The 19,080-nt window shown below is 51.1% G+C and overlaps 2 protein-coding genes across 5 annotated transcripts in view; both read left to right on the top strand.

Moving 5' to 3' along the window:
• TTC26 (tetratricopeptide repeat domain 26) overlaps window positions 1-7,551 on the top strand; it is a 39,415-nt gene extending 31,864 nt beyond the window's left edge. For 2 of the 3 annotated variants that reach the window (XM_029074925.2, XM_029074926.2), the window contains exons 16-18: window positions 508-614; window positions 4,465-4,598; window positions 5,451-7,551. In XM_029074925.2, the coding sequence (XP_028930758.1) occupies window positions 508-614; window positions 4,465-4,598; window positions 5,451-5,562 (353 nt within the window). In that variant the 3' untranslated portion in view covers window positions 5,563-7,551. Of the gene's footprint in view, window positions 1-507; window positions 615-4,464; window positions 4,599-5,450 lie in introns of those variants that run through there. The other variant, XM_029074927.2, reaches the window with a different exon arrangement.
• Window positions 7,552-13,773: 6,222 nt separating this feature from the next.
• UBN2 (ubinuclein 2) overlaps window positions 13,774-19,080 on the top strand; it is a 67,245-nt gene continuing 61,938 nt past the window's right edge. Inside the window, exon 1 of one of the 2 annotated variants that reach the window (XM_029074804.2) lies at window positions 13,774-14,194. In XM_029074804.2, coding sequence (XP_028930637.1) covers window positions 13,844-14,194 — 351 coding nt within the window. In that variant the 5' untranslated portion in view covers window positions 13,774-13,843. The remainder of the gene's footprint in view (window positions 14,195-19,080) is intronic. The other variant, XM_029074803.2, reaches the window with a different exon arrangement.

Genomic DNA, 19,080 nt, shown 5'->3' with positions numbered 1-19,080 from the left:
TGTCTGCTGTGTGACCTTGGGCAAGTCCCTTCACTTCACTTAACTTCTCTGTGCCTCAGTTGCCTCACCTGTAAAATGGGGATTAAAAGTATGAGCCCCATGAGGGACAACCTGATTACCCTGTATCTTCCCCAGTGCTTAGAACAGTGCTTGGCACTTAGTAAGCACTTAACAAAATACCATCATCATCATTATTATTATTATTCTTTGGGCCTCTCTTACCTCATCTGTAAAATGGGGGTTAAGAAATCGGGTGCCCCATGTGGGACATGGACTGTGCCCAACCCGATTAGCTTGTATCTACCCCAGCGCTCAGCGCAGTGCATGGCACATAATAAGCACTTTAACAAATACCATTAAAAAAGAATTTGCTTTTTATCATCTGGAAGAAAAGCCCCCAAAACAACCCAAGCCCCCCCAGATTTGAAGCGAGACCTGGATGCGTCGGCCTGGACAACAGGCATTCTTCAAGCCTTTAAAAGTCTCCATCTGCACTCCTCATTGCAGACATCATGAATAAGAAACCACGGCTGGCCTGGGAGCTCTACCTGAAGATGGAAACCTCTGGGGAATCTTTTAACCTCCTCCAGCTCATTGCAAATGACTGCTATAAGGTGAAACCCCTTCCCCTTGGGTGCTAGACTGTAGGAGAAGGTGGGGAGGAGTCCTCATTCCGCACGGCGCCAGGATCTGGGAAATTAGAGGGGGACAAGCGATCGATAATAATGTTGGTATTTGTTAAGCACTTACTATGTGCAGAGCACTGTTCTAAGCACTGGGGTAGACACAGGGGAATCAGGTTGTCCCACGTGGGGCTCACAGTCTTAATCCCCATTTTACAGATGAGGTAACTGAGGCACAGAGAAGTGAAGTGACTTGCCCAAGGTCACACAGCCGACAAGTGGCAGAGCTGGGATTCGAACTCATGACCTCTGACTCCAAAGCCCGAGCTCTTTCCACTGAGCCACACTGCTTCTCTGAGCCACGCTGCATCGATCAGTCAGTCAGTTGGAAAAGGCTGGATGGCTACACTGTCAGGGGACAGCGAGAATACTAGTATGCTGTTTATTCATTCAATAGTATTTATTGAGTGCTTACTATGTGCAGAGCACTGTACTAAGCGCTTGGAATGTACAAATCGGCAGCAGATAGAGACAGTCCCTGCCCTTTGACGGGCTTACAGTCTAATGACGTTTTGTGCTCTCCCTGTTTGAGAGTAGGTCATGGACTCCGCCAGTAAATTCTGAGAGTGAATCAGAGCCAGACTTCTGCCTGGCTCCAGTATCCCCTGTAGAGACTAATAAGCTGGGATGATCGGTCAATCAGTGACATTTATTGAGCGCTTACTATGTGCAGAGCATTATATTGAACGTGTGGTGGAGTACAATATAACAGAATTAGTGGGCATGTTCCTTGCCAATCATGAGTTGACACCACAGACTGTAAGCTCGTTGTGGTCAGGGAATATTGTTATATTGTACTCTCTCAATCGCTCAGTACAGTGCTCTGCACACAGTAAATGCTCGATAAATGCGACTGAATGAATAAATGAATGACTGAGTTTACGGTCTAGAGAATCTAGGTTTGCGTAACTGTATCATGGAGGAAATGAGTAGAGCTTTATCCAGCCACACACTCAGCCAAAGGATATTGAGCCCCACAGGGACAGTCCAGCATAACCAGGGACCAAATCAAAGACAAAAAGAGACTGAAATGAGATACAAAGAAAGGGACAAGGAGAGTCCCAGAGTCAGAGATGTCGACCATCAGATCCAGGCTCAGAGAGAGAGAACCAGAGAAAGGAAAACTGCTGCGGTGCATTTTCAGAAAACCTAGGTAGACATAAGTGCACATTATATTTTAACACACCGTAGTCCCAAAAGATATATTTTAGTGTCCTGAGGGAGACTTCTGAGAGCAAGCCAAAAAGTAAATCCCTCGAGAAAAGGTGAGCAAAGCCTCGAGTAAAACCACACCAGCAGACGAGAAAACAGAGGAGAAGGTTCATTGAGCCAAAAAAGTTGAATTTTCAAAATGCTACAAGAGAAAAAACAAAACAAAAAAACCCCTAAAAAGCAATTTGGAAATGGCAGCTCTTCTAAATACCATGGATGTTTCACAGGCTTCGACAAGGTCGTGATTGTTCTAGAAGCTGTTGAGCAGATCATTGTAGGTGATCATGAGTGTGTGTGAGCGCACACACGCAAACCCACACAGACACACGGAGGCCTGCCCTCTCCCTTCACCAGGTCTGTGTCCTGATGAGTCCACCAAACCCTAGTCTTAATTTTGGAAAAGCAGGTCACATCCTCCAGTACGTCATTTCCATTGTGGTTGGAGATTCGGGCCCGGACCACGGATTCACCAACCAACGCCGCCACTAGGAAAGGAAGCAGGAGGCCGGGGTTGGGGAGCCGGCTTGATTCATCCTGCTCCGGGGATTTCCAAATCTCAGCTTCTCTCTTTCTCGCCCGTCGCCTTTGACAGAGCGGAAACTCTGGCCCTGAATCGGAACCCCGGTACCGAGCTGGGCTTGCAAAACCAGAACTGGTATTTCCCGCTGTAACAGAATCTGGGACCCGCATGAGATCCGTGGTCCCGGCCACTGAGTTTTTCAGCTCACGTGTAGCTTCTGGCCACAGACCGACTCTGGGCCAGTTGCTTGCGCCCATGGAGAGTCATACTAGTAGTCCTGCCTCAAAGACCAGATTCATCCATTCATTCATTCGATCGTATTTATCGAGCGCTTACCGCGTGTCAGAGTCAGAGCTTGGGACAGTAGAATATAACAATAAACAGACACATTCCCTACCTGCAACGAGCTTAGAGTCTAGAGGGAGACATTAATATAAATAAATTACAGTTATATACATAAGTACTGTGGAGCTGGGAGGGTAGGATGAATAAAGGGAGCAAGTCAGGGTAATGCAGGAGGGAGTGGGAGAAGAGGAAAGGAGGGCTTAGTCAGGGATGGCCTCTTGGAGGAGATGCGCCTTCTCCGTTTTGAAACTTTGAAGTGGGACAAAGTGATTTTCTGTCAGATATGAGGAGAGAGGGCATTCCTGGCCAGAGGCAGGTCGTAGGCGAGAGGTCGGCGGCGAGATAGACGAATCGAGGTACGGTGAGTAGGTTGACGTTAGAGAAGTAAAATGGGCAGGCTGGGTCGTAGTAGGAAAGTAGTGAGGTGAAGTAGGAGCGGGGAAGGTGATTGAGTGCTTCGAAGCCAATGGCGTGGAGTTTTTGTTTGACGCAGAGGTGGATGGGCAACCACTGGAGGTTCTTGAGGAGCGGGGAAACTTAGCCTGAACGTCTCTGTAGGAAAATGATCTGAGCAGCAAAGTGAAGTATGGACTGGAGTGGGGAAAGACAGGAGGCAGGGAGGTCAGCAAGGGGGCCGATAGAGTAATCGAGTCAGGATAGGATAAGTGCTTGGATTATTCATTGAATAGTATTTATTGAGCGTTTACTATGTGCAGAGCACTGTACTAGAGAAGCAGCGTGGCTCAGTGGAACGAGCACGGTCTTGGGAGTCACAGGTCACGGGTTTGAATTCCGGCTCTGCCACCTGTTGGCTGTGTGACTGTGGGCAAGTCACTTCACTTCTCTGTACCTCAGTTCCCTCACCTAATCATGGGGATTAAGACTGTGAGCCTCACGTGGGACAACCTGGTGACCCTATATCTCCCCCAGTGCTTAGAACAGTGCTCCGCACATAGTAAGTGCTTGACAACTACCAAGATTATTATTATTACTAAGCGCTTGGAATGTACAATTCGTTGGATTAATGTGCTAGCAGTTTGGATGGAGAGGAAAGGGCGGATGTAGGCTGTCGATTGGCCACTTCCCTGATGAACCCCGCTCCGTCTTGGATACTGGGGTCTCCATCGTCTCTAGGCAACTTTGGGGGGGTCCAGACTTGCCGTTGAAGGCCCCGGATCCCCCCCAGACTCTCCTACACTGTGTGAGGCTCCGTCCACAAGGCTGCAGACTCTGGGGAGTCCCGTGAGGGACTCATAATCGGGGTATCTGATGCCAATTTTCCTTGCCTCTCGAACGCCTATCACCGCAACAGCCACATTGTAGACACCCAATGGACGTCTTTGACCGGCACAACGATCGTCTCGGCCAGTTGTCCAGGGTGGGGGCCAATTAAGCGGCACGGGCAAGAGCCCCAGTCGGCTGAATACGATGCTCTCTTCCCGAGTGGGATGAACTGAGTATCCTGGGGGTCAGCGCGTCGGAAGCGGATGGTGGCTGGCGGGCAGTATAGTCACGTGACTATACTTGAGACGCAGGCAGGGGCTGTTAGACGCGGCGAGGGGGATGGGTCGACTCGGGAGGAACTAGAGTGGGTGCCTTTGTCAGGAAATAAGGAGACCGTCACCCACGTGTGGGAATCATTCCATGAGGACGGGGGCCCTCCAGCCTCGGGGAACCCTCTAAACGCTTTCTCATCCCATTCAGATGGGCCAGTTCTACTATTCGGCCAAAGCCTTTGATGTGTTGGAGAGACTGGATCCCAACCCGGAGTACTGGGAAGGCAAGAGAGGTGCCTGTGTGGGCATCTTCCAGATGATCTTGGCTGGCAGAGAACCCAAGTACGTAAACTAACCATCTTGTCTCCCCTCCCTCGGTCCCACAGCACTTTTGTACGTATTCACAATTTAATGATTTGTATCGATGTCCTTCTCCCCCTCTAGACTGTAAGCTTGCTTTGGTCAGGGAACGTGTCTACCAACTCTGCTATATTGTTCTCCTCCATGCGCTGAGTATAGTGCTCTGCACACCACACAGTAAGCGCTCAAAATGTGCAAATGATTAATCGATCGATGGGGCAAGGAGCTGGAGGACCGGTAGTCTTCTTGGTAGCCAGACTTATCGACTGCTCATCACTATTCCTTCTTTGCCTTCTGACTTAGACTCTGAGCCCGTGTGAAGCAGCGTGGCTTAGTGGAAAGAGCCCGGGCTCGGGAGTCAGAGGTCGTGGGTTCTAATCCCGGCTCCGCCACTTGTCAACTGTGTGACTTTGGGCTTAACTTCTCTGTACCTCGTCTGTAAAAATGGGGATTAAGCCTGTGAGTCCCCTAGTGCTTAGAACAGTGTGTGGCACACAGTAAGTGCTTAACAGATACCATTGTTATTATCATCACCTTGTATCTATCCCAGCCCTTGCCACATAGCAAGCGCTGAACAAGTACCATTATCATTATTATTGTTATACTCACCCTTGCAGTCAAAGGCTTCACTGCCTGTCACAAACAGTTTTGTTCCACCGTTCAGTTAAAAGGGAGGTTTTCCCCACCTTGGAAAGGGTTCTGATGGAGAGGAACCTCCACGCCGCTAGGGATTTTAGATAGGGATGGGGGAACGGGACAGGGAGTGAACATGATGGTTTAGGGACCTTTCTCGCTCTCGCTGAAAGGCCCGATCTCCCCTCATCTCTTCCTCAGAGAAACCCTGCGCGAAGTGCTGCATCTGCTGAGGAGCACAGGCAACAGCCAGGTGGAGTACATCATCCGCATCATGAAGAAATGGGCGAAGGAAAACAGAGTGCCCATCTGAGAGGGCTCCGTCGGGGGAGCCGCCGCCCAAGGAGATGCCAACCTTCTTGACAGACTGTACCCGTCCTGTTTCTCTCAAGTGGCCCAAGCCGGGGCGGGGGCCTTCCTCGCCCACTTTTTCCCTCACGCCCGCCCGGCAGGTGGGCCCACCTCAGCTCTCTTGGATCCAGCAGAGCGCTACCCTGTGGCTTGGGTCCACTCGTGGTAAAGTGTCTTGTTTTTAGGAGAAGGGCTGAGCTGACTCTTGTCTGAATCCCCCCTCTGTCTCTTCCTCATGGCGGCCAATTCTGACCCCGTAGACCCCCTGATTCTCCACTGCAGACTGCCCACCAGACCTCAAGTCTAACCACTTGCCCCTAGCCCCACCACTTAGGCGCCCAGTTGCCGGCCCTTGTGCCAATGACCCGCTTCGTCAAGGACTCTGGGAGTCTGGGCAACCTTCGGCAGAAATAGGCTATGACGTTGGCTGTGACAGCTCATCAACTATCACTGGTTCTTTCGCTGATGTACTAAAACATCGTGGATAACTCAGTTCTGAAAAATGGTCTTCAGGGTGAGCGACTTCCTGGTTCCTGCTCGTGACCACAGTCTCGATTTTTTTTTTTTAAGTGGCGACCAACCCAAGGACGCCTCAGCGCGGTGCCTCGGAAAATACATCCACACAGCTGAAAAATTGGAAGATTCCGTGGACAATTTTCCCGTGTAATTAGACCACACTCGCCTCAGTCCTCTTGTTCACTGAAGGCCAGAGACAAAACAGGCTGCCAGGTCCAAACTCGCTAGCCAGAACGTAAACCTGGGCTCGGCCCCCGCCGTGGCCCCCCGCACCCCGGTGAACGGGTGGGCTCCTGAGTTGCGGCCCCCACCCCGGCAGGTAGGCTCGGGAGATGTGTCCAATACTCTGGGTCTAGTGGCACCCACTGCATTCTGGAGTCTCGGCAAGCCCCTGGCAACCTCATCTCTGGCTTTCTCACCGTAACATGCCAGGATTCGGGCTTCAGAGCCACCCCGTCTTCTGCAGGAAAGGGAAGGAAGAGGAGCGGAGTGAGGAATTCCCCACAGATGCAGGGCTTCCGAATGCCTCCAGGCCGTGACCCAAGAGGGCCAGAGGCAGGGATTCCCAGAGGCAGGGATTCCCACTCAGGTCTACCTTTCCGCTGGGCTTGGGGCCACAGAGAAGGGCCAGGGACTGTGAAACACTGACCTCATCTCCTGAGGCTGTGGTGACGATACCCCCAGCTGCCATTCAAGATGGTAGCTAGAGTCCAAGGGGGGGGGGCATCATCTCAAGTTGCCCAGTTGCAGCTCCTCTCCCCGGCACCTGGATAAGGAAAGCGACTGAAAGTCCGTCTCGGATGGATGCCGGATCCTCCCATCGGTGACCGTGGCTTTCTAAGTCATTCAGTCATTCACTCAATCATATTTATTGAGCACTTAATGTGTGTGGAGCACTGTAGTGAGCACTTGGAGTACAGTACAACAATAAACAGACACATTCCCCGCCCAGAGTGAGCTTACAGTCTAGAGGAGCAATGCCTGAGGGGTATAATGGGAGGGAAGAGAAAGCCAGGTTGGAGGCCAAAGCACCCTTGAGGAGCAATTCAATGGGCCTTTCCTCCCGAAGGATGTGGAAGACATTCGGGAACCACCGCTCCATGGGTGGGAGCCAGAAATCGGGAGCCGGTTCGGGCTGGGACTCGCAGAGACAGAACCATTTAACCCTGCTTCGGCCTGCCCCTGCCAGGCTAGGACACGTCTCCGTTGTGAAATGGCTTGAGGCAGAGTGGTGGAACCGGGAAGAGAGAGATTCTTGCCCACACTTAAGAATTGAGAGTAAGTTTGTCACATCAAAACATTACTTGTAAAAGGGAACGTCGGGGTTGGGGTTTTTTACTTATTTTTATACTTTTGAGAGCTTGTTCCAACCAAAGAGTTACGTTATACTATGGTCCACTCTAGCTGTTCCAATTAAAGTTTATGATTTGATTTACTTAATGTCGCTATAAGAATTTTAGAGAAGCACAATGAGAAGCACCATGGACTGGTAGAACGAGTACAGGCCGGGGAATCAGAGGACCTTCGCGAGTCTGCAAAGTGACTTTGGGTAAGTCACTTCACTTCTCTGTGCCTCAGTTCCCTCATCTGTAAAATGGGGATTAAGACTATGAGCCCCACGTCGGACATGGATTGTGTTCAACCTGGTATTAATTGCTTAACAAATACTATTCTAAAATATATATATATATATATATATATATATATTTCAGGACCCCAAAACTCAAGAACTGAATCAGGCTCAGAAAGCAAGACTCAAATCAGCAGTACTTGAAAAACAGTTCCTGTGTGCAGGACACTACAGGTCAATAAAGTTGGTGGTCAAGGTCACTGCCCACAAGGACTCTACAACTCTCTCCTCCTTCGGCCACCTTTGTGTGTTTAATCTTTAGAAATTCAGCGGAGAATCCACCAGGATGGCCAATGGAGAAACGGGAGGGAAATCCGGCAGGTGGAATCCCAGAGGAATGGGCGGCTTGGTTGGCGGATTCTCAGAATGGGCTTCCAGGGGGGTGAGCTTGAGAGGGTTCTGGGGTAGCAGAAGGTACCCGGGGGTGAGGTTTCGCAAAGGCTGGTTAGTTATTTGTGTGTACTGGGGGTTGGTTCCTTTATCTCCATCCCATAGCCCTCAGAATCAGGCACTATGGAGCTTCTGCCCATTTCCACCCCAAAGCAATTCACAATCCAGTAAGGGGAGCTACATCGGACCATAAATGTCACACGATTGAGACCGAGTGATCCATCCGAACCGTCTCCAAAAGTGGCAGCAGAGTGGAAGAACAGAGAGATGGTCGCTCTCTAAAAAGAGATAAAAAATGCAGGCGGACCAGTGTTTAATTTGTAATAAAAGAAGCGCCAGGGCTCCGACGAGCAGCAGCGCCACGCTCCATATGTGTAACGTGACCCAACGAGCCCACGGCAGCCAGGCCCGGAGGAGGCAAGGCCCCTCTCCACTCCCCCAGCAGATTCTGGCACGAGTGAAACCGCAAAATCTGGTGAAGCACAAAGAGCACAGAAGTGATGGCGCTCCCAATCTGGATGTCAGGCTCCCTAGTTAATCGGGCTTTTATTTTTCTCCCAAAGGTAAGTTAGTTAAGCACTTACTATGTACCTGGCACTGTGTTAAGCGCCACCTCCCACATGAGGTTCACAGTCTTTATCCCCATTTTACAGATGAGGGTACTGAGGAGCAGAGAAGTGAAGGACCTGGGTTCTAATCCCGACACTGCCATTTGTCTGCTGTGTGACCTTGGGCAAGTCACTTACCTTGCTTGTGCCTCAGTTACCTCATCTGTAAATTCAGGATTAAGACCGAGAGCCCTGTGTAGGACAGGGGCTATGTCCAACCCAATTACCTTATTCGTTCATTCATTCAATTGTATTTATTGAGCTCTTACTGTGTGCACAGCACTGGGCTGTGTCCTTGAAAAGTGCAGTTCAGCAGTGAGGAGAGACAATCCCTGCTCACACCGGATTTAAGGTCTAGAATGGGGGAGACAGACGTCAAAACAAGTAAACAGGCATCAATAGAAATAAATAGAATTATAGATAATGTACATATATACATAAGTGCTGTGGGGCGGGGAGGGGGAGTTAGAGCAAAGGGAGGGAGTCGGGGTGACGTGGAGGGGGAGTGGAGGAAAGGAGCACTTAGTACAATGCCTGGTACATAGTAAGCGCTTAACAAATCCCAATTATTATTATCATTAGTACAGTGCTCTGCACACAGTAAACACTCAGTAAACGTGATTGACTGATTGACTGACTGATGATCGATTCCCCCAAGATCTGACCGGATCTCTGAGCTTCTTCGTGGACCGGGCTGGATGCATTTTCCTGGATTTCAGGGTCTTCGACTGGCATGAGTGTTCATCTTTGTATCTGACAGGCTGCTTCCCTCAGACAAGACGGTTTGGATCTGCGAACGTGTTAAAGGAGAGCGTTAATATGGGTGTGCGGATGTGCTGCTGAATTTGAGAATGTGAATTGATCAGATTAAGGCAGAGGGCCTTCCTCAACCTTAAAGCTCCCTTCACTCAAGGACTGACTCCTCTAGGAGCCCCGCTGGGGGTTCATTGGAAAGAGAGCTGCTCTGGGAATCGAGGGACCTGGGTTCTAGTCGTCTGCCTCCCTCCCTTTGCTCTCCCTCCCTCTCCACAGCCCTTGTGTACAGATGTACGTATCTATAATTCTCTTGATTTCTACTGATGCCCGTTTACTTGTTTTGATTAGCGAAGCAGTGTGCCACAGGGGAAAGAGCCCGGGCCTTGGGAGTCAGAGGACGTGGGTTCTAATCCCGCCTCTGTCCCCTGCCTGCTGTGTGACCTTGGGCAACTCACTTCACTTCTCTGTGCCTTGGTTACCTCATCTGGAAAATGGGGATTAAAAGTGTGAGCCCCACTTGGGAGAGCCTGATTACCTTGTATCTACCCCAGCGCTTAGAACAGTGCTTGGCACATTGTAAGCGTTTAACAAATACCATAATAATAATAATTCTGCCTGTAGCTGGTTAACGTGGGTGAAAGCCGCGAATGCACTTTGCAACGTAATAATAATAATAATAATAATGGTATTTGTTAAGTGCTTACTATGTGCCAACCGCTGTTCTAAGCGCTGGGGTAGATACAAGGTAAGCAGGTTGTCCCACGAGGGGCTCCCTGTCTTCATCCCCATTTTACAGAGGAGGGAACTGAGGCCCGGGGAAGTGAAATGACTCGCTCGAGGTCCTGCAGCAGACGGGTGGCCGAGTGGGGATTAGAACCCAGGTCTTTCTGACTTGCAGGCCCGAGTTCTATCCACTAGGCCACATTGCTTCTAATTTTTCTATCACCATTGACACCAGTCCCCTTCCTCTCCTTCTCTCCAACCCGCTACCCTGACAATTTCCCTGATTTCTCTTTTTCAACGATGCATTCCGTCAGTCAGCCAATCCTGTCGGTTCTTTCTTCACAATATCTCCAGGATCCACCCCTTCCTTCCCTTCCAAACCGCCACCTTGCTGGTCCGAGCAGCTGTCATATTCTGATTCGACTCCTGCATCCGCCTCCTCTCGGGTCTCCCTGCCTCCAGTCTCTCCCCGCTCCAGTTCACACTTGGTTCCCGATGTTCAAATCAGTTTTCTAAAACACTGTTCTGGGCCCATCTCCCCACTCCTCAAAACCCTCCGATCGTTTCCCACTCCTCACCTCATCAAGCAGACGCTCCTGACCATCAGTCTGAAGGCACCCAATCGGCTCCCTCCCCTTTCTTATCCTCGCTCCTCTCCCACCACACCCCAGCTTGCACACTCTGCTCCTCTCAAGACAAACTACTCACTGGGGGAGCTCTCTTTATTTTATTAATGATGTGCATATAGCTATAATTCTATTTATTTATTTGGATGCTATTGATGCCTGTCCACTTGTCTCGTTTTGTAGTCTGTCTCCCCCCTTCTAGACTGTGAATCCGTCGTTGGGTAGGGATTGTCCCTATCTGTTGCCGAATTGTACTTTCCGAGCGCTTAGTACAGTGCTCTGCACACAGTATGCGCTCAATAAACATGATTGAATGAACTGGGCCTCCTCTCTTACCACTGACCTCTTGATAAAAGCCTTCAGTTCTGGCTGGCCCTCCTCCTCCTTCATATCAGCAGACCACACTCGTCCCCATCTTCAAAGCACCCCTGAAATCACCCCTCCTCCAGGAAGACTTCTCTGATTAATCTCTTATCTCTTAGAACCCAGGTCCTCTGACTCCCAGACCCATGCTCTTTCCAACAGGCCACACTGCTTCTTATCTTTATACTCTCTTGCTTTGGCCAGTAATTTTAGTTTCTATCTCCTCGGCTAAGTTGTAAACTCTTCGAGGGTAAGGATCATATCTACTTTCACTATTATACTCTCCTCAAGAGCTTAATAGTGTCCTCTGTGCAGAGTACATACGCCCGTTCTTCATATTTGACAAAGAAACCCTTGATTATTTTTTTTTATGGTATTTGTCAACTGCTTATTATGTACCAGGCGCTGTACTAAGCACCGGAGTAGTTAAGAGTTAATCAGGTTGGACACAGTCCCTGTCCCACTTAGGGCTCACAGGCTCAACCCCCATTTTACAAATGAGATAACTGAGGCCGCGAGAAGAGACGTGGCTCGCTCACACGGCGGACAAGCGGCAGAGTCGGAATTAGAACGCGGGTCCTTCTGACTCCCAGGCCTGGGCTCTATCCACTGGGCCCCGCTTTGATCTGTTGCCAAATTGCCCATTCCAAGCGCTTAGTCCAGTGCTCTGCACACAGTAAGCGCTCAATAAATACTCTTGAATGAGTGAATATCATCAATAAATACTAATGAATGAATGAATATTATTAACAAATACCCACATTATCATTATTATGATTACCGATTTGTGCATTGCAAGCGCTTAGTCCAGTGCTCTGCACAGAGTAAGCGCTCCATAAATCCTCTTGAAGGAATGAATATTATCAATAAATCCTCTTGGATGAATGAATAGTATTAACAAACACCCACATTATTATGATGATTACCGGTTTGTGCATTCCAAGCGCTTAGTCCAGTGCTCTGCACAGAGTAAGCGCTCCATAAATCCTCTTGAAGGAATGAATATTATCAATAAATCCTCTTGGATGAATGAATAGTATTAACAAACACCCACATTATGATGATGATTACCGGTTTGTGCATTCCAAGCGCTTAGTCCAGTGCTCTGCACAGAGTAAGCGCTCCATAAATCCTCTTGAAGGAATGAATATTATCAATAAATCCTCTTGGATGAATGAATAGTATTAACAAACACCCACATTATTATGATGATTACCGGTTTGTGCATTCCAAGCGCTTAGTCCAGTGCTCTGCACAGAGTAAGCGCTCCATAAATCCTCTTGAAGGAATGAATATTATCAATAAATCCTCTTGGATGAATGAATAGTATTAACAAACACCCACATTATGATGATGATTACCGGTTTGTGCATTCCAAGCGCTTAGTCCAGTGCTCTGCACAGAGTAAGCGCTCCATAAATCCTCTTGAAGGAATGAATATTATCAATAGATCCTCTTGGATGAATGAATATTATCAACAAATACCCACATTATTATGATGATTACCGGTTTGTGCATTCCAAGCGCTTAGTCCAGTGCTCTGCACAGAGTAAGCGCTCCATAAATCCTCTTGAAGGAATGAATATTATCAATAGATCCTCTTGGATGAATGAATATTATTAACAAATACCCACATTATGATGATGATTACCGGTTTGTGCATTCCAAGCGCTTAGTCCAGTGCTCTGCACAGAGTAAGCGCTCCATAAATCCTCTTGAAGGAATGAATATTATCAATAGATCCTCTTGGATGAATGAATATTATTAACAAACACCCACATTATTATGATGATTACCGGTTTGTGCATTCCAAGCGCTTAGTCCAGTGCTCTGCACAGAGTAAGCGCTCCATAAATAATAATGTTGGTATTTGTTAAGCGCTTACTATGTGCCGAGCACTGTTCTAAGCGCTGGGGTAGACACAAGGGAATCAGGTTGTCCCACGAGAGGCTCACAGTCTTCATCCCCATTTTACAGATGAGGTAACTGAGGCACCGAGAAGTTAAGTGACTTGCCCAAAGTCACACAGCTGACAAATGGCCAAGCCGGGATTTGAACCCATGACCTCTGACTCCAAAGCCTGTGCTCTTTCCACTGAGCCACGCTGCTTCTCTAAATCCTCTTGAAGGAATGAATATTATCAATAGATCCTCTTGGATGAATGAATATTATCAACAAATACCCACATTATTATGACGATTACCGAGTTGTGCATTCCAAGCGCTTAGCGCAGTGCTCTGCACAGAGTAAGCGCTCCATGAATACTACTGAATGAACGAATGAACGTTATCAGCGACCGCCCAGCTTAAGTGCCAGGGCCCGAATGAGGGCGGCCGAGTCACGTGGCCGGGCCGCGTGCGCGCGCGCCCCGCTCCGGGGGGCGGGGGGGGGGGGAGAGCCCGGCGTCCGGGTCGCCACGGCAACGGGTCGGGGCCGCGCCGACGTCACTTCCGGGCCCCGCCCGGGCGGCGGGCCGGAAGGGGAGGCGGTGGGGGGGGCGGCCCCCGCGCCGAGCGCGCATGCGCCGCCGCCCGCTTCTATTTATGAGGGGGCTCCGCCATGGCGGCCGCAGGGCCCGGGCCGTGGGCGGCCGCGTCGAGCCGCACGTAGGGGCGGAGGAGGAGCGGGAGGATGGCGGAGCCGCGCCGGGTGCCGTTCGTCAGCCTGTCACCCGGGAGGAGGCGCGACGGGGAGCTGCCGGGCCTGGACGCGCCTCAGGCGCCCGCGCTGCCGCCGCCGCCTCAGCCGCCGCCGCCGCCGCCGCCTCCGCCTCAGCCCCCGCCGCCTCAGCCGCCCCCGCCTCCGCCCCCGCCCCCCCCGGGGGAGCCCCGCGCCCGCCCCCGCCACGACCCCACGCCATCGCCCCCCACCCCGCCGCCCCCCACCCACACCGTGCGGCTCGACCTGCTGCTCAACGACCCCACCGACCACAGCTGCGCGGAGTTCAGCTACCCCGACCTGCTCCTCTGCCGACAACAACGGGTAACCCCCGCCCCCCCCCCCCCCAAAACGCCCAGGGATAATTATGGCCGGAGTTGGGAAGCGCTTACTCTGTGCTGAGCACTGTGCTAAGCGCTGGGGGACATACAGGGTCGTCCCTCGTGAGGCTCCCAGTCTCCATCCCCATTTTACAGATGAGGGAACTGAGGCCCAGAGAAGAAGAATGTTGGTATTTAAGGGCTTACTCTGTGCAGAGCACTGTGCTAAGCGCCGGGATAGATGCAGGGTCATCAGGTGGTCCCTCGTGAGGCTCCCAGTCTCCATCCCCATTTTACAGATGAGGGAACTGAGGCCCAGAGAAGACTAATAATAATGTTGGTATTTAAGTGCTTACTCTGTGCAGAGCACTGTGCTAAGCGCAGGGATGGATGCAGGATCATCAGGTGGTCCCACGTGAGGCTCCCAGTCTCCATCCCCATTTTACAGATGAGGGAACTGAGGCACAGAGAATAATAATAGGTTGGTATTTGTTCAGTGCTTACTATGTGCGGAACACTGTGCTAAGCGCGGGGGGAGATACAGGGTCATCAGGTGGTCCCTCGTGAGGCTCACAGTCTCCATCCCCATTTTACAGATGCGGGAACTGAGGCCCAGAGAATAATGTTGGCATTTGTTAAGCGCTTACTCTGTGCAGAGCACTGTGGTAAGCGCTGGGGGAGATACAGGGTCATCAGGCTGTCCCATGTGAGGCTCCCAGTCTCCATCCCCATTTTCAGATGAGGGAACAGGCCCAGAGAATAATAATAATGTTGGTATTTGTTAAGCGCTTACTCTGTGCAGAGCACTGTGCTAAGCGCTGGGATAGATGCAGGGTCATCCGGTGGTCCCACGTGAGGCTCCCAGTCTCCAACCCCATTTTCCAGATGAGGGAACTGAGGCACAGAAAAGTGAAGTGACTTGCCCGCGATCACACAACCGACGAGTGGCAGAGGTGGAATTAGAACCCATGACCTCTGACTCCAAAGCCCGGGCGCTTTCCACTGAGCCACGCTGCTTCTCTAGTCACTCTTTTTATCGTGTTAATGATGCCCATCACTTGGGCTCTATCTGCTGCCCAATTGCCCATTCCCAGTGCTTAGGACAGTGCTCTGCACCTCGTCTGCACTTAATAAATACCACTGAATGAATATGTATCTATGGTTCTATTGATCTTGTAGGTTTGGACGCCTCACTACTTGTTTTTTTGCCTCCTGTCTCCCCCGTTTAATAATAATGATGCCCTTTAAGCGCTTACTGTGTGCAGAGCACTGTTCTAAGCGCTGGGGGAGATCCAGGGTCATCAGGTTGTCCCACCTGAGGCTCACAGTCTTCATCCCCATTTTACAGATGAGGGAACTGAGACCCAGAGAAGAAGAAGAATAATGTTGGTGTTTGTTAAGCGCTTACTCTGTGCAGAGCACTGTGCTAAGCGCTGGGGGAGATACAGGGTCATCAGCTTGTCCCACATGGGGCTCCCAGTCTTCATCCCCATTTTACAGATGAGGTAACTGAGTCCCAGAGAAGAATGATAATGGTATTTGTTAAGCACTCACTATGCGCAGAACACTGTTCTAAGCGCTCGGGGAGATACAGGGTCATCAGGTTGTCCCATGTGAGGCTCCCAGTCTCCATCCCCATTTTCCAGATGAGGTAACCGAGGCACAGAGAAGTGACGTGACTTGCCCACAGTCATACAGCAGACAAGTGGCAGAGCCGGAATTCGAACCCATGTCCTCTGACTCCCCAGCCCGGGCTCTTGCCACTGAGCCCCGCTGCTTCCCTAGTTTAGACGGTGAGCCCGTCGTTGGACAGGGATGGTCTCTCTCGGTGGCCCAGTTGTCCATTCCAAGCGCTTAGCACAGGGCTCGGCACAGAGTAGGCGCTCCAGAAATACGGTTGAGTGAACGAATGAGCATCTCCACAGCGCTCAGACCGGTGCTGGGCGCTGAAGGGTCGGCGGGTTGGGGAGGCAGGCGTCGCGCCTTCAAACCCCGGGGACGTTGGCCATTATAATAATAATATAATAACGGCATTTCTTAAGCGCTTACTCTGTGCCAAGCACTCTTCTGAGCGCTGGGGGGTGATACAAGGGCATCGGGGGGTCCCAGGTGGGGCTCACAGTCTTCATCCCATTAATAATAATAATAATAATAATAATGATGGCATTTGTTAAGCACTTAGTCTGTGCCAAGCAGTCTTCTAAGGAAGATACAAGGTCATGAGGTGGTCCCAGGTGGGGCTCACAGTCTTAATGCCTGTTATTACTAATAATAATAATAATAATGATGATGATGATGGCATTTGTTAAGCACTTACTGTGTGCCAAGCACCGTTCTAAGCGCTGGGGGGGGGATACAAGGTCCTCAGGTGGTCCCACGTGGGGTTCACAGTCTTCATTCCCATTTTACAGATGAGGGAACTGAGGCACGGAGAAGTTAAGGGACTTGCCCAAAGTCAGCTGACAGGAGGCGGAGTCGGGATTAGAACCCATGGCCTCTGACTCCTAAAACCGGGCTCTTTCCACTGAGCCACGCTGCTGCTCTGTATCTACCCCAGCGCTTAGAACAGTGCTCGGCACATAGTAAGCACTTCACCAAGAGGAGCATTACCGTACTTGGCTTGGCACAAGAAGCAGCATGGGCGTAGTGGGTAGAGTACAGGCCTGGGACTCGGAAGGACCTGGGTTCTAATCCCGACACTGCCCCTTGTCAGCTGAGTGACTCAGTGACCTCCCCTGGAAAATGGGAATGAAGACTGAGCCCCAAGTGGGATAACCTGATGACCTCGTATCTCCCCCTCCCCAATGCTGAGAACAGTGCTTGGCACGTCGTAAATGTGTAACAAGTGTCATCATCATTATTATTATTATTACCGTTCTAATCCCGCCACATATTAGCTGTGTGACTTTGGGCTGGTTACTTCACTTCTGTGGGTCTGTGACCCCACTGTCATCATTACAGGGAAGCAGCGTGGCTCAGTGGTAAGAGCACAGGCTTTGGAGGCAGAGGTCTTGGGTTCTAATCCCGTCCCATATCAGCTGGGTGACTTTGGGCCACTTACTTCACTCTTCTGGGCCTCAGTTCCCTCATCTGTAAAAGGGGGATGTAGACTGTGAGCCCCATGTGGGTCAACCTGGTGACCTTGGATCTACCCAGGCGCTTAGAACAGTGCTCAGCACATAGTAAGCACTAAACAAATACCACTACTATTATTACCCCCAACCGGGACAGCCCACACTCTCCCCACAGTAATGATAATGCTAGTAGTTAAGCACTTACTATGTGCCGAGCACTGTTCTAAGCGCTGGGGTAGATGCAAGGTCAGCAGGCTGTCCCACGGGCAGCTTATAGACGTTATCCCCGTTTTCCAGATGAGGTAACTGAGGCACAAGGAAGGGAAGCGGCTTGGCCAACGTCACAGAGCCGGTAAGTGGCGGAACAGGGATTTGAACGCACAACCTCTGAGTCCCAAGCCCGGGCTCTTGCCACGGAGCCAGGCTGCTTCTCTACAATCCCCCACACAGTCAGGGGGTGTTTATTCAGACATTCTTTCATTCAGTCGTATTTATTGAGCGCTCACTGTGTGCCGAGCACTGTCCCAAGCGCTCAGAACGTACAGTTCAGCAATGAGGAGCGGCGGGGCTTAGGGGAAAGAGCCCGGGTTTGGGAGTCAGAAGAGGTCGTGGGTTCTAATCCCACTTCCTCTTCACTTCTCAGGGCCTCAGTTACCTCATCTGAGAAATGGGGTTTAAAACTGAGCCCCACGTGGGATAACCCGATTATCTTGTATCCCCCCCCCCCCAGTGCTTAGAACAGTGCTTGGCACATAGTGTTTAACAAATGCCAGTATTATAATAATAATATAAAATAATAGACAATCCCTGCCCACACCAGACTTACAGTCTAGTTATTGAGCTCGCTCGTTGTGGACCCTTCCAAGCGTTCACCACAGCGCTCCATAAACGCCATCGACTGATTACTGTGTCCCTAACCCTGTGACGAGCGCTTGGGAGAGTACAATGCCGCTGACGGAAGTGGGTAATAATAATAATGATGACGGTGTTTAAGAGCTTACTATGTGCCAAGCACTGGGGCAGATACAAGTTAATCAGGTTGTCCCACGTGGGACTCGCAGTCTTAATCCCCATTTGACAGAGGAAGGAACTGAGGCCCAGCAAAGTGACTTGCCCCAGGTCACAAAGCGGACCAGCGGCGGAGCCGAAATTAGAACCCACGTCCCTCTGACTCCCAAGCCCGGGCTCTTGCCACTAGGCCGTGCCGCTTCTCTGCGGTATCGTACTCCCCCGAGCGCCTAGGACAGTGCCCTCGCCCGCGGGAAGCGCCCGATAAGTAGCCGTGGTTGATTGGCACGTGACCCGCCCATAAGGAGCTCCCGGACTAGAGCCTCTGCTGCCACGTTTGGAGGTCGGGCGAGGTCACCAGCCTCGGTCTCCTTCTGCGGCCTGGTTTTCTGCACCGGGGGCGTCGGGGGGGATCCCCCAGCTGGAGGCAGAAGGATGGGGGTCACCCACCCCGCTTACCCCCGTGCCGGACCCCAGTACGGCTCGGGCGGGGAGGAGTGGCCTCCATCCAAACCCGAAGGTCGTCTCTTAATCCCCGTCGTTTCTCCAAGGCGCCTGCCCACTCTGTGGCATTGGACTCTCCCAAGCGCTCGGTGCGGTGGTCCGCACGCGGGCGCTCCATAAGTACCTTTTGAGGGGGAGGAGGGTCAGGGATTCCCCTCTAGGGAGGCTGGAGCCACCTCATCTAGTTACCTTTCTTCTCCCTCTCCGGTTGCTGGGGGTAAAAACAGTTTCAGCTCAAGTTACCCATCTAATCCACACTGTAATTGTGGGCTGGGGAGGTGTCGGCTCACCTCCCTTGCGGGTG

This window comes from Ornithorhynchus anatinus, chromosome 11 (assembly GCF_004115215.2).
Source record: "Ornithorhynchus anatinus isolate Pmale09 chromosome 11, mOrnAna1.pri.v4, whole genome shotgun sequence".
In the NCBI taxonomy this organism is placed as follows: domain Eukaryota; kingdom Metazoa; phylum Chordata; class Mammalia; order Monotremata; family Ornithorhynchidae; genus Ornithorhynchus; species Ornithorhynchus anatinus.
Note: the sequence above shows the minus strand (reverse complement) of the source record. Positions and strands in the feature narration are given on the sequence as shown.